At 39.3% G+C, this 21386-nt stretch overlaps 1 protein-coding gene across 6 annotated transcripts in view; it reads left to right on the top strand.

Moving 5' to 3' along the window:
* Window positions 1–21386, top strand: part of astn1 (astrotactin 1) — a 463883-nt gene that overhangs the window by 82219 nt on the left and 360278 nt on the right. For all 6 annotated transcript variants that reach the window (XM_079819008.1, XM_079819011.1, XM_079819007.1 and 3 more), the window contains exon 3: window positions 16805–17198. In XM_079819008.1, the coding sequence (XP_079675134.1) occupies window positions 16805–17198 (394 nt within the window). The remainder of the gene's footprint in view (window positions 1–16804; window positions 17199–21386) is intronic.

Genomic DNA, 21386 nt, shown 5'->3' with positions numbered 1-21386 from the left:
TGAAGCTGTTAGAGCTGTGAAGGGTCGGCCGACTCCATATTAAACCCTACGGATTAAGAATGGGAAGCTCATGTGCATGTAAAGGCAGGCGTCCCAAAACTTTGTCTTATGAGTTGACTGATGAGCCTTCATCATTTCGTTTTACTAATTTTCAAATTACTTTTATTAATTTAAACTCACAGTGTATCTTCCGATCTTTCCTTAAAATCCTGCAGGTGTCGTGTGAACTGAGCCGGGAGAAAAAAACTACTTGGATAAGAAAAGTTCGAGTTGTGTGTGAGATGGAAAGGAAGATAACATTTGTCAGATTCAGTCAATTAGTGGTTACGCCTCCTGGCTTCACGGTTCTCCTCTCTCGGATCGTTATACTACTGTCATCCCCAGAAGTAGTTACCCTAAGAACAATCGGAGCAAAGACTCTTCAGGGCATAATGATTTTAAAAGCTTTTAAACACACACACAGTATAATTAGTGGAAAATCCATATTTGTAAATTGTCATGCTGAACAGCGGTGGGATTTGTATGGGGGCAAAGTTAGCGGTGACTAGCAGTGCAGCTCAGATGAATGGAGAGTTCTGAACACAGGTTGGATGAATAAGCTGTTGTGATATTCAAGCGTTTGTATGCAAATATTTTTTTATAGGAAATGCACGAATGACTCATTATTTCTATATAAAGCCAAAAAGGGACATATGGGGGCTCCAGGCTTTGCTGGATTTCCTTTGGTGCCTGATTTTCAAATCCTGTAATTGCACATTAGAGCAGTATGGCAGTTGTTTTGGATGGTTAGTTGATTCTCTGTGCAAAGCCACTGATTACTGAAAGATCCCTGTCGGAATATGATTCCTCCGAGCTCCGGGAAACCTCCTCTATTGAGCGAGCCCTGCATGATCCCTCAGAAGCTGAAGAATATTGCATGCCTCCTATCTCAAACACAGACTCTGACATTGATATCCCCACAAAGATAGTTATTAGTATTCTAAAGGCAACATGCAGGAAGTCAGCGGATGATTCAACCTCATTGAGGTGAGCAACGGGATCCAAACAATTTTCTCTTCTCAGAGCATTATGCTTGCTTCATGAAGGACAGCGCGGTATTTAAGCACCAGAGATGGTGTGTTTGATGTCCATGTAAACAGCTAAAAGATTGGGTCCTGGTCATTAATTACTTAATTATTCACTCTACAGATGTACAAACAAGATTAATTGTGCGATCACTGCTTGATTGAGACACCACTGCCATTAAGGGTTTGTAGGGTGAAATTATGTTGGAGCTCATTAAGGTTTTTGCTATATTTTTCAGTTATGGTTTTAGATTTGTATCTTCTGATGATTGATTTTTTTGTCTCATCTGATTTTTTTTGAGGTATCATGAAAACTTATACTTTTAATTATTTGATTGTGTGTGAATATTATATATATATATATATATATACACTCTAAAAAAGGTGCTATATATCACTAAAAGTGGTTATTTGGCTTCTAATCATAGGGGAACCACTTTAAGTGTTGTATCTTGGTGCAAGTGTATCAAATCTTGGTGCTTCAGTGGTTCTTCTGCGGTTCTTCAGCGGTTCTTTGTGATGACTGAGGTGTTATATAGCACCGCTACCATATATACAGAACCTGTTAAGATATGGTGTTATATAGCACCGAAAGTGATTCCCCTATGATTACGAGCCAAGAACCACTTTTAGTGCCATATAGCACCATTTTTCTTTTAGAGTGTAGTGCATCCGGAAAGTATTCACAGCGATTCACTTTTTCCATATTTTGTTATGTGCAGCCTTATTCCAAAATGGATTAAATTCATTTTTTCTCCTCAAAATTCTACAAGCAATACCCCATAATGACAATGTGAAAGAAGTTTGTTTGAAATCTTTGCAAATGTATTAAAAACGGGGGAAAAATAATCACAGGTACATTCACAGCCTTTGCTCAATACTTTGTTGAAGCTCCTTTGGCACCAATCATAGCCTCAAGTCTCAAGAGTTTGATGCTACAATCTTGGCGAACCAATTTTTGGGTAGTTGCTCCCATTCTTCTTTGCAGGACCTCTCAAGATCCATCAGGTTGGATGGGGAGCGTCAGTGCACAGCCATTTTCAGATCTCCAGAGATGTCCCTTAGCCACTCCTTTGTTATCTTGGCTGTGTGCTTAGGGTTGTTGTCCTTTTGGAAGATGCACCTTCGCCCCAGTCTGAGGTCCAGAGCACTCTGGAGCAGGTTTTAATCAAGGATGTCTCTGTACATTGCTGCATTCATCTTTCCCTCGATTCTGAATAGTCTCCCAGTTCCTGCCGCTGAAAAACATCCCCACATCATGATGCTGCCACCACCGTGCTTCACTGTAGGGATGGGATTGGCCAGGTGGTTTCCTCCAGACATGACGCTTGCCTTTCAGGCCAAAGAGTTCAATCTTTGTTTCATAAGTCCAGAGAATTTAGTTTCTCATGTTCTGAGAGTTCTTCAGACCGGCTGTCATGTGCGGTCTGGCCACTTCCCCACACAGGCCTGATTGGTGGAGAGCTGCAGAGATGGTTGTTCTTCTGGAAGGTTCTCCTCTCTCCACAGATAAACGCTGGAGCTCTCTCAGAGTGACCATCGGGTTCTTCGTTACCTCCCTGACTTTGGCCCTTTCTCCCCGATCATCTTCATGACTTGGTTTGTGCTCTGACATGCACTGTTAACTGTGGGACCTTATATAGACAGGTGTGTGCCTTTCCATATCATGTCCAATCAACTGAATTTACCACAGGTGGACTCCAATCAAGTTGTAGAAACATCTCACCCTATCCCAACATATCCACTGAAGGATGATCATTGGAAACAGGAGCACCTGATTTTGAATTTTGAGTGTCATGGCAAAGGCTGTGAATACTGATGTACACTGCACTGTATGTGTGTGTATATATATATATATATATATATATAGCAGGGTATTGTTCAAAAACAGAACAGTGATTGATCATTTCTATTTCACATTCTGAGCAAAACAGGCCATATAGCTGCTTTGCTGTACATGGTTTGACGCTTGCTGAATGTGAAATTATCGGATGACCTTGAGTCCTCAACTTGCTCTCGAAAAACAAACCAATATGAATTTATTCAAATTTTCCAAGGATGCAAAAGAAGAAGAAGAAAAAAAACCCTTCTCCTAAACCTTTTGCACATGTCCCACCCATTTAACTTTACCATTTTATTCTTCTCATTTTGCCACTCTTTTCCTCAGAGCTGTGTTATTGCAAGGTGGGAGAGAAGTGAGAGTTTTTCACTGGTGGTTTGATGGGCAGCTTCTGTGACAGATGGTACCTACGCCGCATCCCCTTCTGGCTTCGACTCGTCTCGGCCGGAGGGCAAGCTCCTAAACCTAGTACCCTCTAAAATCATGTCACTTCCTTGAGTGCTTTGCAGCGATGCCAGTCCCAAAGAAAGCGAGCCGCCAGTGTAGACACCTGTCACCAGTCCATGTCTATTGTGGGCCAGACGTGGCGGTCCTCGGGCCAGCTGGGGCTTTTTCTCAGCTCAGTGGTGCGCGGTGGTCGTTCAGCGCCAGCCTCGCAGTCTCACCGTGATAGTTAAGGTTTTGTAAATGGATAAGCACTCGTCAAATGTGCCTTGATGAAAGCCCAGCTGTGCTGTCAATTTGACTTTGATGAGGCTTTTTCTTCTTTTTTTAACAATCTATTCTTCAGCTCGTATCTCCAGCTGCTATCACAAAGGCCATGTTGCAAATTGAAAGTGTTTTTCGGCTTATTTTTCTTCTCTTAAGGAGGTAAAGTGTATCCTATTGAAAGCAGTCGTGGCTCGCTTACTCAGGCGGTCAAAGAGTGACCACCCTCTTCCCTTGGCATCTGTAATAGTTGAGCAATTGAGGCGACTGCAGGGGGTTTCCGCAAATGACCTAGTCACCGAATCCCACCTACAATCAAATAACACCATAGATCTTTAGCAAGCTATTTCTCCACCTTTTTCCACACTCATTTTGTACTAATATGTTCTCAGAGGTGGCTGTATTCTCGACAGGGAGTTTTTTTTTTTTTAAGGTACACCTCCCCCTCCATTCAGATGTTCATTTTACAAGCTGCAATTTGCTCTACTCAGCAAGCCTGAACATCCATAGGCTGCTCCTGACCCCGGTTTCTCCCATTTGCCAGCCTGAAGCTTGTTCCCCAGTGGTTTATCTTTGTGCTGATGGCTGTCTCAACTGTGCCGTGCCCTTGCAGTGATTTGCACATGCTGGGTTGAAAGACGGGACTCTCATGTAACACAGTCCTCATTGCATCTATATCACAACACCTGACAGCCAGCCTCAAATTGGCAACAGAAACAGATGGTGTTGTGTCCTGGATTTAACACAACAGTCGATGCATTTTTTTTTGTTTTATGTACACAACAATGTATAGAATAAAATAAATAAAAAAACACAACATGGAGGGAAATATAGGGAGTATATTGTATGTTATTAATTATTCAAACATACGCCCTTTGTTGTGATGTACGTATATGTGGAATTCTATAGAATACAAGAAAAATTACGAGACATAAAAAAACAAGTTGTGTTATAAAGTCAGAATTGTGTAATATAAAGAGTTTATATCTCGCAATTCTGATTTTTTTGCGCGCAATTGCAAAGTTATATCTTGTAATTATGACTTCTTTTGTCAGAATTGTGAGATATAATGTTATAACGTCCAATTCTGAGGAATTTAGTGAGTTTATATCTCACAATTCTGACTTTATAACTGGCAATTGCTGCGAGTTTATATCACAATTATGTAAACTCGCAATTGCGAGAAAAAAAGTCAGAATAGCGAGATAAAAAGTCGCAATTACTTTTTCTTTTCTGAAATCTGTGGCGTAAACAAGCTTCCATAGTCATAATGTATGATTATGAGCTCATATTAGAAACTGATTTTAAAGATAAGTCATGGCAATAAACTGGACACCTTTTAAAGACTTAGAGAGCAATATTCGGCGTGATCCTTGTCTTTTATTTCCACTGTAGTAAAATTGAAAATGTCCTGGAAAAGTCCTGGAAATGATCGCTAAAAAAAGAGCGGGAACCCTGAAAAAATACTTTTAATTTTTTGTAATGTTACAGTTAGTTATGAGAAAAGGTCTGCGGAAATGTATTTGCTGATGGTACATGGTTATTTTGTATCTATTGTAATGACATTCATTCATTTTTAAGTCATTGTCCAAATATTTTGGTTGGGCCACTGTATTTGTAAAAACAAAGACAATGATCTCTTGTTGAGTTGAACTTGCATGATTTCTTAGTGTTGATAAGCCATAGATGTCCTCTGTGTTGAATGGCGGCTGAGAGATATATAACGTATATCGTAATTGCGTTATTGATTGATGTAATTAAATCATTGCTTAAAGTAACACGCACTATTTAATTCATTAAGAAAATCTTAAACTATGATTTCATCGCTTTAAATATGTGCAACTTTGTCTGTGATTATCTTTCACGTTTAGTTTTCAAAAGAAACACACTTAGTGACCTCTTGAATTGAGACTTATTCTTGTGGGATTCTTTCCTTGTTGCTGCAGCAATAATCTGGCCCTTGGATTAATGTCTCAGACAATCTTTTATGTTGGTCTGAGCTCATAAATCTAGAATTTATGATGTGATTAAAGTCTTTCTTTGTTTTTTCTTTCTCCCGTCGGCCATAAAATGGAACATCACACCTTGTGCTGATGTAGCTCTTGGTAAACAGTGCCATTTCCCCTCAGCTGAAGTAGGTATGTAGAATTTCCCACTCTTCTGGGAATATTAGAGGATCGTGTTTCAGAGGAAACTGGCATTAGGGTGGATGCGGAATTGGATATGAAGGGGAGCTAAAGCAATAACGCAGAAATCAATTATTTTCCCTTTGACTAATGTCACGTTTGATTTTGGGATTTGGTTCATGTTTTCATGTCTTTTATTTTGTCATGTTTCCTGGTTCTTGTCATGTGACCTCCTTGCCCTTATGTGATCATGGCATGTGCTTCCCTAGGCTGAATCGCCCCCTATACCCTTAAATAGGGCATTATTTGAGGGGACAGCCATTTGTAGTGGTGTCCGAAACCATAGTGGACGTTACTGAGTGTACTCATTCACCGCAATAACGAGTGTACAGCTGATGAACACACAACGGCTGTCCGACTTCACACACTCACTTTCATTCACTCCTTCAAGTGAACTATTAGTGGACTAAAGTAGGGAACAGTGATTGAGGGTTTAGGGGGCGATTTCAAATTGAGCCTAAGACTATTCTCCACTCCTCAAATATAAAACACTTTAGTCTTTATGGACAAAGTGTTTCTTGAGTAAAGAAAACGCTGTACTTACTCAAACACCATGAGGCTTAATCCGAAATCGGTCCCTATACCCTTAAATAGGGCATTATTTGAAGGGACAGCCGTTTGTAGTGGTGTCCGAAACCATAGTGGACGTTATTGAGTGCACTCATTCAATCCCACAATGCACTGCAATAACGAGTGTACAGCCCATGTACACTCAACGGCTGTCTGACTTCACACACCAGTTTTCATTCACTCCTTGAACTGTATTAGTGGACTAACGTAGGGAATAGTGATTGAGGGTTTAGGGGGCGATTTCGGATTCAGCCCTACTTTCATGTGTCTTGTTCTGATTGGTTGGATAGTTCTGGTTGTTCATTGGTTGTCATAGTCATGTGTTCCACTAGTCTCTGTATATATTGTCCTCATGTTTGCCTTGTCAGTTTGTCGAGTATTATCCCCTGTACCATTGTTGGTGAGTTCATGTTTCTCGTCGTTTCTATGCTAATCTATGCCAAGCCAAGTCTGTCTCATTGTATTCCTGTTCACATTCTGGATTTAATAAATTCTGCATTTGGGTTCAACTGCAACTTCCCTCCAGTGAAATGTGTTACAGCTAACAGCCAATAAAATAGTCACTTGACAAACACACAAGGTGTGTCAGAGGAAACACATGCTTCCTTCCTCCATTCTGATTTTCTCTCTGGGATGTATGAAGTTACGGAGCCCCTAAAGGGATCTTTGCAAAAAAAATATATAGACTTTGGGGTGCGTCCAATTTCTGTTTTATGTAAAGTACTGTCTATACCATTTCCTTTGTGCACCACTGCCATTTTACTATGAAGAAAACAAGAGTATGGAGGCACATGATTATTAAATATCTATTTGTTCCAAATTTGGCTTTCGTTAGGGCAGTATACCTCTAATATCATGACCTTATGTCTGCTTTAAAGCATTCTCTGTGATGGGCCAGAAACCGCGTGTGCATTGTCCTATTAGCCAAGTTCAAGCCCGGGTCCATAAAAAAAGGCTGATACAGTAAAAAGTGCTCAATTTAGCTTTCGTTAGGACAGTGTGTCATATTTTAAGAAAGGCCTTATGTATATTTTAACAAATGTAACCCTCTGGTGCTCTTGGTTTAGAGGTTGCATTGGTCGTCTAAAACACCTAAAAATTAAACTTCCTCCACCCCAGTAAAACCAATGCAATTTATTTTTCTTCAATAATATTTTTTCTTTTTAATTTTGTATTTTGAGATGATTTTATGGTATTTTTTTATATTTATGCAATAATTATGGTCTATTTTTGCCATTGAAAATTATTAAAAAAAAAATTTTAATTTATTTTTATTTTATTTTTTATTATTGCATTATTTCAGGTTAAAATAGAGACTAGGCCTTCAAAATATATTTTTTGAAGGCAGGTTAGCGCCTCTTTTGGAATTATTTAAGAAATCATTCAACCATGGTTGTAATCACTAGAGGTCTCTATGGAGAGGCTTGAGAATTCACTAGTTCTGTTTTGGACACATTTAATGATTTTTTGTCGATGGATTTGAATATATATTTAAAAAATCTCAAAAACTATTTATTATAACGTTTTAGATCTTTTTTGTTGTTGTTAGAAATATAGATTTTTTTCTGTGAATTTGTGTTTTTGCAGATTTCCCATTAATTTCCTATGGTGGTAATTTTTGACCGAAGACCACAAGTGGGAGTATTTTTTTTACGACCACTTAGCATGCTCGAATCATGACCCCAATTTTTGTGAGTGTTTACATACCTAATGCTAGAAAAGTCGCCAGACAGTTTCATATAATTCTGATGAAGCTGTGATTTTAAAAAATTCAAAATGTGGTTCATAGGTTCAGTTTTCCATAGGTGTGTGTGTGTGTGTGTGTGTGTGTGTGTGTGTGTGTGTGTGTGTGTGTGTGTGTGTGTGTGTGTGTGTGTGTGTGTGTGTGTGTGTGTGTGTGTGTGTGTGTGTGTGTGTATGTGTGGATGTGTCAATAGTTTTAGAGTGTCACCCCTTTACCGCTGTGTACTTTTTTTCAGCATCATGGCCAATTTGTAGATTCTACACACAAATATTCAGAGAATTAGTGTTTTTGCTGATTTCCCATTTATTTCCTATGGTCGGTCATTTATGACCGAAGACAATGAACGCTCCTTTTTTTTTTACGACCAATTAGCATGCTCAAATCATAACCCCAATTTTGTTGTGTGTTTACATACCTAATGCTAGAAAAGTCACCAAGTTTCATGTCATTCTGATGAAGATGTGATTTTTTAAATTTCAAATCAGAACATTTTCCGGTCAGAAAGAGAAAGCAGAGAAACCAAGCCACGAAATGTGCTCAGAGTGCATTGTCATATGCCAAGTTTAATGGTTCATGGAAAACATTGGTACAGTAAAAAATTATACAAATTTGATCATTTTGTTAGGGCAGTATATTTATATTGTCCCATATAAAAAAAATATTGGAACAGTAAATATGTTATAGTATACATAAACCGGAAAATAACGGTAAAAAAAAATAAAAAATTGTGTTTGCAATCCTGTATATTTTTTTCTTTTTGCAAAGATTCCTTTCTGGGCTCCGTATGAAGCTGATTTATTTACCTAAAGAGAATTGATAGTGGGTATTTTGAAGGAGGAAGTTGCTACCTGAACTCAACAGCTGCACTAAGTCCCAAAACGCTGACCTTTCCGAAATGGTTTCATGCATTACATGCTGTTCATTTTCCAAGTCCCATCTAAACTATGCATCTCTACAGGCACCTGCAAAGACCAGGATGCAAGTGTAAACATCCTGAAAGCTCAACTCCATTTATAAAACTGACCTGCTGGAGATTTGAGTTTCTGCCCTGTTAGCAGCCATAAGAGGAAAGTGATATATCTTTGCGTTAAACTCTTTCCCAAGGGCCCAGGGCAGCATGAATGTAACCAATGGCTAAGACTGCTGGAAAGAGGGGCAAGCAATGTTAAAAGCGGTGAAAGATGAATCTCTGAGGTAGTCACGATGATGACGCTCCTGAAATAGTTATTTTTAGGTTACACTGCAGTCCTGAGCTCTTAGATGAGAGGTGGGTATTTATAATGTAGTTTACATGGACATTAAGAAGAGAAGTCTATGAATATATTGAGGAATACATATGCATGCTCTTAAGTGCACTGCCTCCCATGAGTGCACTTCTTAAGCTCACGGTGGTCTTCACTGCATTGTGTAGTGGTATTTTAATCTCCTATCATGGTCATTTTAATCTTGTTTATTTATTGATTGTCTAAGTTAACACTTTGAATTGACTACATGTATATACAGGCATAACATTATGACCAGGTGAAGTGAGTAACACTGATGATCACCGGTTAGTGGGTGGGATATATTAGGCAGCAAGTGAACATTCTGTCCTCAATGTTGACGTGTTAGAAGCAGGAAGAGCGCCGCCACAAAGCACAAATGCTTCAGGAATGGTTTGAGGAGCACAACATCGAGTTTGAGGCGTTGATTTGGCCTCCAAATTCCCCAGATCTCAATCCAATCGAGCATCTGTGGGATGAGCTGAACAAACAAGTCCGATCCATGGAGGTCCCACCTCACAACTTACAGGACTTAAAGGATCTGCTGCTAACATCTTGGTGCCAGATACCACAGCACACCTTCAGGGGTCTAGAGGAGGCCATATCTCGACAGGTCAGGGGGACAAACACAATATTAGAAAGGTGGTCATAATGTTATGCCTGATCGGTGTATTACCAGGGTTATTATTGTTAACTATCATGTTTTTACATTTTCATTTTTGAAGTAACTGAAATAACAAAATATATAAAAAACTTAAACTAAACGTAAATGTTGACTTGGCTACAGGCTCTAATAATTTTTTTTAAAATGCAACAAAATGACTAAAACTTTAATATATATTTGAAAACTTTTATAATAAAATAATGGATATACACATGTACATTTTCCGGTACATGTCTTTTTTTTCTTTTCTCCGAATGCTGTCCATACTTGTGCCAAAGATGGGAGGATATTGGTTCCAAATAGCATTTAATGGAGGAAGTGTAATAAATAAGTCAATAAAACATGGGAGTCATGACCAGTTTAGTAAATTCCTTTTATCCCTGTGGGTTCTCCTTCACTACACGCACTTAGAGTTTAAGTGCTTGATAATACCTTGTTTTATGCCCACATGCACCCTTGAACGGAAAGGACATTTCCTCATGCCTTTCTCATTTATTCTGCAAACGCCACCTCGATCAGATAAAGGCCCATCTGGAAAACTGTCCTACGATGACCCACTCATTAATATTGGCTCAGTCCCTCTGTCTTACATCGCACACACTCATGCATAAACAAACAAACAAACAAACAAAAAAACACTTTTGTCTTAAGAAATCACAATTATTTATCATCCTCATACTTTCAGAAGGATGAAAGTCAATGAGATTCATAAACAAAAGATTTTGCATTGATTTTACAGGCGGAGCAGGAGGTGATTTATCATGAAGAAATGCACAACCGTCATCTCTGCATTCTTCAATAATCCTGACCAAATGGAGATTGTTCTGCAAAATTCGACTCATATTCAGTTTAGTGAAAAATATAAGAAAGGCACAGTATCATATCAAGTATATCCTTGCATTATAATTTGACTAATTCTCTTTGTGATTTTAACAAAATGCTTGTTAAGTTTTCTCTTATTAAAATACTTAAATACAGATTCTGCTTAACAATTGTTTTAAAGGGGTCATGAATTGAGAAATCAAATCAAATAAGAGGTCATCATACTATAAGAATATCCTGTAAGTTTGAGAACTGAATCCTTGTTGGTCCAATAAAAGCTTTTATTTAGCCTGTTTAGCCCCGCCCACCGATTCACGCATGTAACATAGGCCTAGTGTTAAACCAGATCGAGCTACCAAACAATAAACATGTCGCCTGACAAGCCAGAGCCACATAAAGATGTTGGGTCTGGGAACTCCCCATTGGCAGGGCTCAATCCGAGGGGCGGGACAAACGCTTGTCTTTCAGATTCCCTCTGCACGCAATAGGATAGCGCTACAACCAACCAGAGCAATGAAGAAGGTGAAGCGGAGCTAGTTGATAGATTAAACTTTCACCAGAAAAATTTGAACACATCTTCCTTTCTTAACCCCCTCGAGTCTGCGGTCGCGCCGGCGCGATCGGCTCACTTTTTTTCTTATCGGTGCCCAAGAGACTCAAATAACTCGTTTTTTATCATTCAGTGTTATACATCGTTATAATCTGTTAAGTTTAAATTTTTTTGTGTACAGTCACAATAAAAACAAAATGTTTTGCTTTTTGCAAAATAAAGAAAACGCGATCTGCAGCCTCTCAAAGACGTTCAGTCAGATAATCTTCAGAAAAGGAACTCTAGCTTAGAGAATACTTGTCTCACAAACACGAGACATATGTCTAAAGAAACGTCAGGTTTTAAATAATGTAAACCAAATCGAAAACAAATATTCTGTGTTTATGTAATATGGTTGAAAAGAGATAGATGTCAGTCACGGGTGAGTCTCTTCATTATCCGCTAATGCGACCACGCCCATGGATCGCACGCTCTATTGAGATTCAAATACTGGCGATCCAGAGTCAACGCTCACACATCAACTCTGTCACAGGGTGTTTTGGTGATGGTTCATGTTCATTGTTCTTGGTTCTGTTTTGGTTATCATGTTCATGGTTATGTTTGAGTTTGTCATGTTCACAGTCTTGTCATGCACTTCCTGGTTTTGTCATGTTCCCGTGTCATGTGACTCCCATGCCCTCATGTGATCTGGTGTCTTGTCCTGTCATTGGTTCATTGTTTAATCACTGTTCACAGGTGTCACTTGTCTTGTCATTAGTGTGTGTGTATTTAAGCCCTCATGTTTGCCATGTGTCTTTGTCTGATATTGATTGTTGTAACCTGCTGTTGGTGAGTTTTTGTTTAGCCATGCCATGACTTTGTTTTATGTTTTGCCAAGTTAAGCCAAGTCTTTGTTTTAAGTTCCGTTTATTATAAATAAAGAACTGCACATGGGTTCAGCAACTTGCCTCCAGTGGATCCATGTTACAAACTCATACAAACACATCAAGTACTGCTATAGCCTACTTCAGCTACATCGTTTTGAGACGCGTTGAGTAGTGATGGGCAGACCGAGGCTTCGTGAAGCACTGAAGCAGTTGAAGCAAATGTGTCATATTGTTTCGAAGCTTCGAATCAATCTGACACCCGTCTCTACGGCGCCATCTAGTGGTCACTTCCATGTGTTGATCTGAAATACCTTGACAATGATCCATGTAAAAAAAAATTGTTTTTAACATCTGTCTGACAAGTACATGATCTTGGTTTTGTAACCTGTAGCCTCGTCATTGTAAAGAACTATATATATATTTGTTTGTTATACAAAATGAACATTAATAAAATAAATAAAGCCACAATGTGTCACATTTGTCACAAAACATTTTTATTCAAAAATATGAATTGCTCTGCTGTTGAAGGACTCAGCTGACTTCTTTTTTTACATATAATTTCTCCAGCTTTTGAAAAAATCCTCTCACAAGGGACACTTGTTGCTGGCATGCACAAATATTTTTGGATGATGTAAATACATGGATGATGTATTGTTGCAGAAGGCTAGCTGCCTATCACAATGCACATCTCACTTTATTTGGTGCTTCCAAATGGAAATGCTCCCACACCACAGATGTACGGCATCTCTTGCGTGCAGCCTCCATTTTTATATATTCAATTAATATATCTATCTATATATCACCTATGAATCTATATCTATATAATTCTATATATCTAACTTATGTTGTGCTATCTATCTGTCACTATCTAACTTAGCCTATATGAATGTGTCACTATATCTATACTATATGTCACTGTCTATACCTATCAGTCAATATATCTAATTTAAATCTAGCCTAAATATAACTAACCAAAGCGCACTATAAATCTCACTGCTATCACAAAATCACTGCTATCACAAAATCACTCTCCTCTCACAAAAACCCACGAGGTGAAGATGGATTTACTTCACTTTTAAACTGTGGTGAATTAGGTTTACAGATGTGTGACTGTGTGGTTTGTTCCCGCCCCCTTTAATCAACGCAGTTTCGGCAGCGCCACCTGATGAAACACTTTGAAGCTTCATTTAGCCATAGTCACGTGACATGGGTGTTTCGAATCACAGTTCGGAGCAGTGTTTCGAAACATCTGCGCTTCGGGATCTCGGCAAAGCCCCGAAACGTCTGTTTCGCGTCTGCCATCCCTAGCGTTGAGAAATAATCCTGGATTTATTTTCCTCATGAAAAGCTGTTCATTTCTTAGAGCAACGGATTCAGGGCTGATTGTAAGTAGGTTAAGTTTATTCTTTAGCATCTGTGAATATTAAACGCAAAAAGACCATTTAAGAATGACTTCAGTGCCGTTCTTTGTTCTTTTCTCAAGGAAAAGCTTAACTCCAAGTCTTCCAGAGTCACGGCCAAAGCCGATTCGAAAGGCCGCTGTTCGCCAGCTTCTTTGTTTACGAGTAGCACGCAGAACCTCCACAACTGAGTTTGGTTTTTCCAGCTCGCAAGTCAACGAAGAGTTGCTAGACTGCAAATTAGATTTGCTGTCGCTTGAGTGCGTCTAGATTTCTAGGCTAATAAACATGCCGTTGAGGATTACAAAATATTGTGCAGTGCCTGGGCTCGACTGTAATGCAACATGTAAGTAACTGTGTTCATAACTGATCTGAAATGTGATGATTCATGAAGTCAGATGTTCTCTGTCTGTGTTTGAGTAAATCAAACCAGTGACTAAATGTCAACTTGCGTTGTTTCTCTTAGTAGGATGAAAATAATGTTATTTAACGCTGATTTAAGTCTATAAAGAAAGCAATGAAAGAAAGCTCCCTTTACAATCGTTGGAGCAGTGCACACTAGAGCTGTCAATCAAACAGCGAGAGTTTATCAGTGACTTTATCAGTTTCATTCAACAAATCTCTTAACTATATCTCGTTTGTACTGTTAGTGAAGATGAAAGCATCCGTTGTACAGAAACTGAGTTGCAATGATGAGATCACTGCTTTCATGCGCTCAACATGTGTGTGATCGGCTGCAATGATCATCACTGCAACCTTTCATGCCACGATCTGAATATAATGCAACACTTTTCACAATTAGTTAACCATGAGAGCTGTAGTAAAAATGCTCTAATAGAGAGAGTAATACTATTTCATATGGAAAGACGTTAGCCAATCACAGCAGTGGGCGTTTACACTGAACTCTCACAGCAGCCAATCACAGCAGTGGCCGTTTACACTGTAGTCTCCCAGCGGACACGCCCCTTAAAACAGAGAGTTCAGAGCAGAGGGCTAAAATCAGGATAGGAAAAATGCCTTTTATTTATAAATTATAAAAAAATTTGATGTAAAAAGCATTCTAACATTATAAGTGCACCCCAGGAAACCTCATAAAACAGTAAAACAACGCAGTTCATGACCCCTATAAGTGGCTTCAGTATTTTAAATAGTTGCTAATATTGGAAAAATTGACCATGTAAACAAATTATTGGTATGCAACTATTTTTGTACTTGCTTTGCAGCATCTTTATAGTAATTTTCAAGATTTTTTAAACCCCTTGTTGTTGCCTCAGCTGTAAACCAAATGGTATATCATATGTTAGGATTTCAATTGCTTTCTGTATTAATCTGAGTTAATTTGAAGTAACAAACAACACCTCAGTTAGCACGTTGCTAATATAAACTTAGTTGCAGGAAAATTACAGAATCAATTAATGTAAAATATTATCCATTTTGGGGGGCTTACAGGATATCTGCTTAAAGTTGTTAAAGAATGTGACAAACCCATGATAGCATCGCTTGTATCCGTTGGCTAATTCAATTAGACCTCTTCATGCTGTGATGTTTCGTTTAGTCGTTATGGTTTGCCCTTCATAAAGAGATATCCCATCTGGTCTAATTTTAAACCGCCTGTAACATACAGCCTTCCGTAATTTTCTCCGCAGTGAAGTTACATTTTGCATGTTTGGCTAATTCAAAGTGATGGACCCAAAGGAAATTAAATTACACAAAACCAATTATCTGTTGGATCTGGTGCTGTATGTGGACGCAGTCTTGGTATGGTTTTCATCCAGCAGTCTTTAGTGGCATGTATAGATTGTAATCACACTGTCTTGGGAACTTGTGTATTTCCCCCCCACTATAATCAGTCATAATCATTGTCGTTTTTGTAAAGTGCACAGAAAACAACTAGTGCTCCATGTTTTGTTTTTTTCAGCTATAGCTACATGAGTTCACTTACACGGTTGCATATCTCTTTAAAATTATAATGATTATTATATGCTTTTAAAATGCCATACTATCCTTAGTGCAAATATAACATATTATAGCTATAAACTAAAAAAAACAAAAAAGATTTTTCGTTTTCTGGACCCCCTTTTTTTCCTAATTTCTTTTCCCTGGTTATTGGCCATGTACATATCATGCATTACCATAAAACTGATGTAATACCTTTGAAACTGCTGAGAATTGGTAATAAATAAACAACTTATTGCAGTTTCAGTTCTTTCTGAAGCACACACACATTTTTGTTCAACATAAGTGACCTATAAAAATAAAAGCTTTTTATGTATGGTAAAACAAATTGAACTGGAATGCTAATGCTCAGCATAATCCAACTAATATTTCTGACATCTACATGATAATATTTTGGGATTTTTTCATGTGGAATGAGTGACATTTCATCATTCTTTAATTCAGTTCATTAGACGTGTTCTCTGAGTGACCAATCACGCTTCTCTGTCTGGGGGATTATGGGGTGGGGTTGTTTTTCAGGGATTGGCCCCTTAGATCCAGTGAAAGGAACTCTTAATGCGTCACCAAGACATTTTGGACAATTTCATGCTCCCAACTTTGTGGTAACAGTTTGGGGACGGCCCCTTCCTGTCCCAGCATGCACCAGTGCACAAAGCGTCGCTCCATAAAGACATGGATGAGCGAGTTTGATGTGGAGGAACTTGAGTCCTGACCTCAACCCGATAGAACAGCTTTGGGATGAATTAGAGCGGAGACTGAGAGCCAGGCCTTCTCGTCCAACATCACAAATGAAGAATCCCCATAAACACACTCCTAAACCTTGAGGAAAGCAGAAGAGCTGAAGCTGTTAGAGCTGTGAAGGGTGGCCGACTCCATATTAAACCCTACGGATTGAGAATGGGATGCTCATGTGCATGTAAAGGCAGTTACTTAGTGGTGCAGTGCTGCAATTAATAATTTAGGCCTTCAGTTTGAATTTCAGATTTATAATGTCTCAGCCTCAGGTGTGTGAGCCAGTCATCATTCAGCTGACCTGAATCAGATTGATGCACAATATAAATATTTTGAATGAGGGAACTCATTCAATGATGAAATGCATTTGAACATATGCTACGGATTGCAGTATCTTTTTACTCTTGATATAAATGTTCCCTTTTTCTTTGTCTCTGTAGGGTGGGATGATCGCTCTTCTGTTGTCCATCCTGTGTTTGGTGTTGATCCTGTACACTCGTAGACGCTGGTGTAAACGTCGCCGGGTACCTCAGCCGCAAAAGAGCGCCAGCGCTGAAGCAGCCAATGAGATTCACTACATCCCCTCGGTCCTGATGGGTGGACAGGCCCGGGAAAGCTTGAGAAATTCTCGCGGGCAGGGCCATAACTCGAGCGGCACCCTCAGCATCCGCGAGACTCCCATCTTGGACGGGTATGAGTATGACATCACAGACCTCCGACACCACCTGCAGCGGGAGTGCATGAACGGCGGAGAGGACTTCACCAGTCAGGTGACACGCACACTTGACTCACTTCAAGGGTGCAATGACAAAGCTGGCATGGACCTCACTCCAGGTGTGTGAGCTCACCACACACTGCACTGTATGAAAATAAAGATCTATGCAAATTAAAGGGATAGTTCACTAAAAATTGAAAATGTATTTACTCACCTTCATATCATTCCAAACTTGTGAATGGTCGTTCTTGTCAATGCAATTACAATGAATGAAGCTTTAACCCTCTCGAGTCGGCGGTCGCGCCGGCGCGATCGGCTCGCTTTTTTTCTTATCACTGCCCAAGAGACTCAAATCATTCAGGCAAGTGTTATACATCATTATAATCTGTTAAGTTTCTATTTTTTTGTGTACAGTTACAATAAAAACAAAATGTTTTGCTTTTTGCAAAATAAAGAAAACAAACATGATGCGCGATCTGCAGCCTCTCTGTCAAAGACGTTCATTCAGATAGTCTTCAGAAAATGAGCTCTAGCTTAGTGAATACTTGTCTCACAAACATGAGACATATGTCTAAAGAAACGCTGAAATGTCAGGTTTTAAACAATGTAAACCAAATCAAAAACAAATATTCTGTGTTTATGTAATCTGTTCGAAAAGAGAGTGATGTCAGTCACCCGCGAGCCACTTCACAGTAGTAGAGCAGATTTTTATTCATCCCAGTTATTCAAATCTTCTGAATCTATTCACCAAAATGATTTGTTCAGATTTGTTGAGTGACCATTATTTTAGACACACACGACTGTTTGGAATTTGTTGGATCTTAAGTGTGTTATGGTCACCAAAACTGCATTTATTTGATGCGGTCATATTTTGAAATTTTATAACAATTTAAAATAACTTTTTCTATTTGAATATGTCACATGATCCTTCAGAAATCATTCTAAAATGCTGATTTGGTGCTCAAAAAACATTTATTTTTATATCAATATGGCATAGGGCCCTATTTTATTGATCTGAGCGCACGGCGCAAGTGCACTTTCTGTCCGAATCCACTTTTGCTAGTTTAACGACGGGAAAAATGGTTGGTGTCATTGTCTAAGAGCGTCGTCCCTCGTCTCTTAATGAGTCATGGGTGTGTTTTGGCCGTTACGAGCAATAAACCAATCAGAGTCTCTTCTCCCTTTCCCTTTAAAAGCCAGTTGCGCTCGCACCATGGCGGATTCACTGTTGACATGCGAGCGGAAAGACTGAACGATTCTCCAGAAAGGAATACTTTTATTTGTAATATTTGGCATGTGTGTGTGCTGCTGCACAACATTTAAGTGTTGGGATGTGTATAGTTACATTGTGTACTAAGACCGACGGAGTTCCTAGCCATATCGGTCTAGAAAATCACAACTTTTAATTTTCCGTCAGTCTTAGTACACGATGTCACTACACACATCACAACATGTAAATAGGAAAATGTTGGCGTTATTTTGTCACTTATTGAGCAGTAGGCTAGCTGGAGCCATTTATCTCCAGTCTTTGTGCTAAGCTAGGCTAGCTGGAGCCATTTATCTCCAGTCTTTGTGCTAAGCTAGGCTAGCTGGAGCTAGGGTTGCCACCCGTCCCGTAAAATACGGAATCGTCCCGTATTTACAAGCAAAATGACGTGTTCCGTATCAAACCAATACGGGACGCGATTTGTTCCGTATTTTACATAGGTCCACACACATAGTTCAATAAACACACACGGATTTTGCAGTGTGGAGAATACTGATAGCAAATATAAAGAAATCAATTTAACAATAAGTAGTACAGGAGCTCATTTGCGCGTGATTGCGTTTTAGCGGCTTTGTTGCCGTAGCGGCGGAGTCTCGAGAACATGCGCTGTGCCGTCACCGTGTGCCTGTAAAATTGCGCGTTTTTTTAAAAACATGTCGAGCTCGTGTCGCGTCCACTGTTTAAACGCAAGAGGATCTCCAGATATAGAACTGAATATCAAAAAGGTATCAATGGGTCTGTCCAGTAACTCATGATGAACCTCAGGCCAACTGCACACTTTATGAGAAGCATTTCAGTGTCTCAGACTGTCTGACTTAAAGCAGCAGTGGTGACAGACACATCTGTGCTTCTAAAGGTAGCCTATAGTTCTTTTTAATGGATAATATATTAATATAATATTCCATACATTATCAGAGCTTGGCAGACATAATTATTTATTTTTTTAGACAGGTTAATTAATAGATTATAGCCTAATAAATGTAATTATTAATTTATAATTTAGCTACGCTATAATCATACATAACCAATAATCCTGTCATATAAAGTTTATGACATTTAAAAAATTTTTTAGATAAAAACGGGACAAATAATTACATGATAATATAGTCATAATTTAAGTAAATCAATTAAAAAAAATTACATTTTTGAAATTCAAAAAAGTGATTACTGGTTCAGAATGACTGCTTAAAGAGACAGTTCACCCAAAAATGAAAATTCTGTCATCATTTACTCACCCTCAAGTTGTTCCAAACATGTACACATTTCTTTGTTATGTTGAACACATAGGAAGATTAATATGGAAGTCAATGGTGCCCCCAAAGCAGCCTGGTTACAAACATTCTTCACTCTATCTTCTTTTGTGTTCAGCAGGACAAAGAAACTCATACAGGTCTGGAACATCATGAGGGCGAGTAAATGATGACAGAATTTTCATTTTGGGCTGAACTGTACCCTTTAAAGTGCACCAAATAGGCTACTAAAGAGTTCTTTAGAAATAAATAAAATAATCAAATGTTAAATAATATAAAGTGTGTTCTGTTGCAAGTTCACATACTTGATCTCATGTTTTCTTATGGTTTATTATTGAGCTGTCAAGTTGTCAATGTAGAAATAATCATTTCATGACGCGTTTTTTTTGTTGGGGGGGGGGGGGGGTCGTGAATGGGTGTCCCTTATTTTGCCACACCAAAGGTGGCAACCCTAGCTGGAGCCATTTACCTCCAGTCTTTGTGCTAAGCTAGGCTAGCTGGAGCCGTTAACCTCCAGTCTTTGTGCTAAGCTAGGCTAGCTGGAGCCATTTACCTCCAGTCTTTGTGCTAAGCTAGGCTAGCTGGAGCCATTTACCTCCAGTCTTTGTGCTAAGTTAGGCTAGCTGGAGCCATTTACCTCCAGTCTTTGTGCTAAGCTAGGCTAGCTGGAGCCGTTAACCTCCAGTCTTTGTGCTAAGCTAGGCTAGCTGGAGCCATTTACCTCCAGTCTTTGTGCTAAGCTAGGCTAGCTGGAGCCGTTAACCTCCAGTCTTTGTGCTAAGCTAGGCTATCTGGAGCCGTTAACCTCCAGTCTTTGTGCTAAGCTAGGCTAGCTGGAGCCATTTACCTCCAGTCTTTGTGCAAAGCTAGGCTAGCTGGAGCCATTTACCTCCAGTCTTTGTGCTAAGCTAGGCTAGCTGGAGCCATTTACCTCCAGTCTTTGTGCTAAGCTAGGCTAGCTGGAGCTGTTAACCTCCAGTCTTTGTGCTAAGCTAGGCTAGCTGGAGCCATTTACCTCCAGTCTTTGTGCAAAGCTAGGCTAGCTGGAGCCATTTACCTCCAGTCTTTGTGCTAAGCTAGGCTAGCTGGAGCCGTTAACCTCCAGTCTTTGTGCTAAGCTAGGCTAGCTGGAGCCGTTAACCTCCAGTCTTTGTGCAAAGCTAGGCTAGCTGGAGCCATTTACCTCCAGTCTTTGTGCTAAGCTAGGCTAGCTGGAGCCATTTACCTCCAGTCTTTGTGCTAAGCTAGGCTAGCTGGAGCCGTTAACCTCCAGTCTTTGTGCAAAGCTAGGCTAGCTGGAGCCATTTACCTCCAGTCTTTGTGCTAAGCTAGGCTAGCTGGAGCCATTTACCTCCAGTCTTTGTGCTAAGCTAGGCTAGCTGGAGCCGTTAACCTCCAGTCTTTGTGCTAAGCTAGGCTAGCGGTGGTTGTGACAGACAGAGATGAGAATGGTATGTATGGACTTATCTAACTTTGGGGGATACGGGGAATAAGATAAAGTCCCAAAAAGTCGGCGTGTTCCTTTAAAAACAATCATAAACAAATCTTTCACATTGAGTTAGTGAACTAAATCAACCAATTCATTGAAAAGATCTGACTCATGCACTCTCATGAATGTGAAGATAACTAGGGCGAATGTCACGATTTTCAATTACATCACGAATTATGTCTTACATTTCAAGCTCATTCACACACACAACTATGGCTTTAGACGACTTGGGATGTATAACACAAGCCATATAAACCACTTTTATAATTCTTCTTGAATGCTTCAGTGCCCATTCATTGGA

The sequence above is a fragment of the Gobio gobio genome (assembly GCF_949357685.1).
Source record: "Gobio gobio genome assembly, chromosome: 6".
In the NCBI taxonomy this organism is placed as follows: domain Eukaryota; kingdom Metazoa; phylum Chordata; class Actinopteri; order Cypriniformes; family Gobionidae; genus Gobio; species Gobio gobio.
The sequence above is the reverse complement of the archived record's forward strand: the minus strand, read 5'-3'. Positions and strand labels throughout refer to the sequence as shown.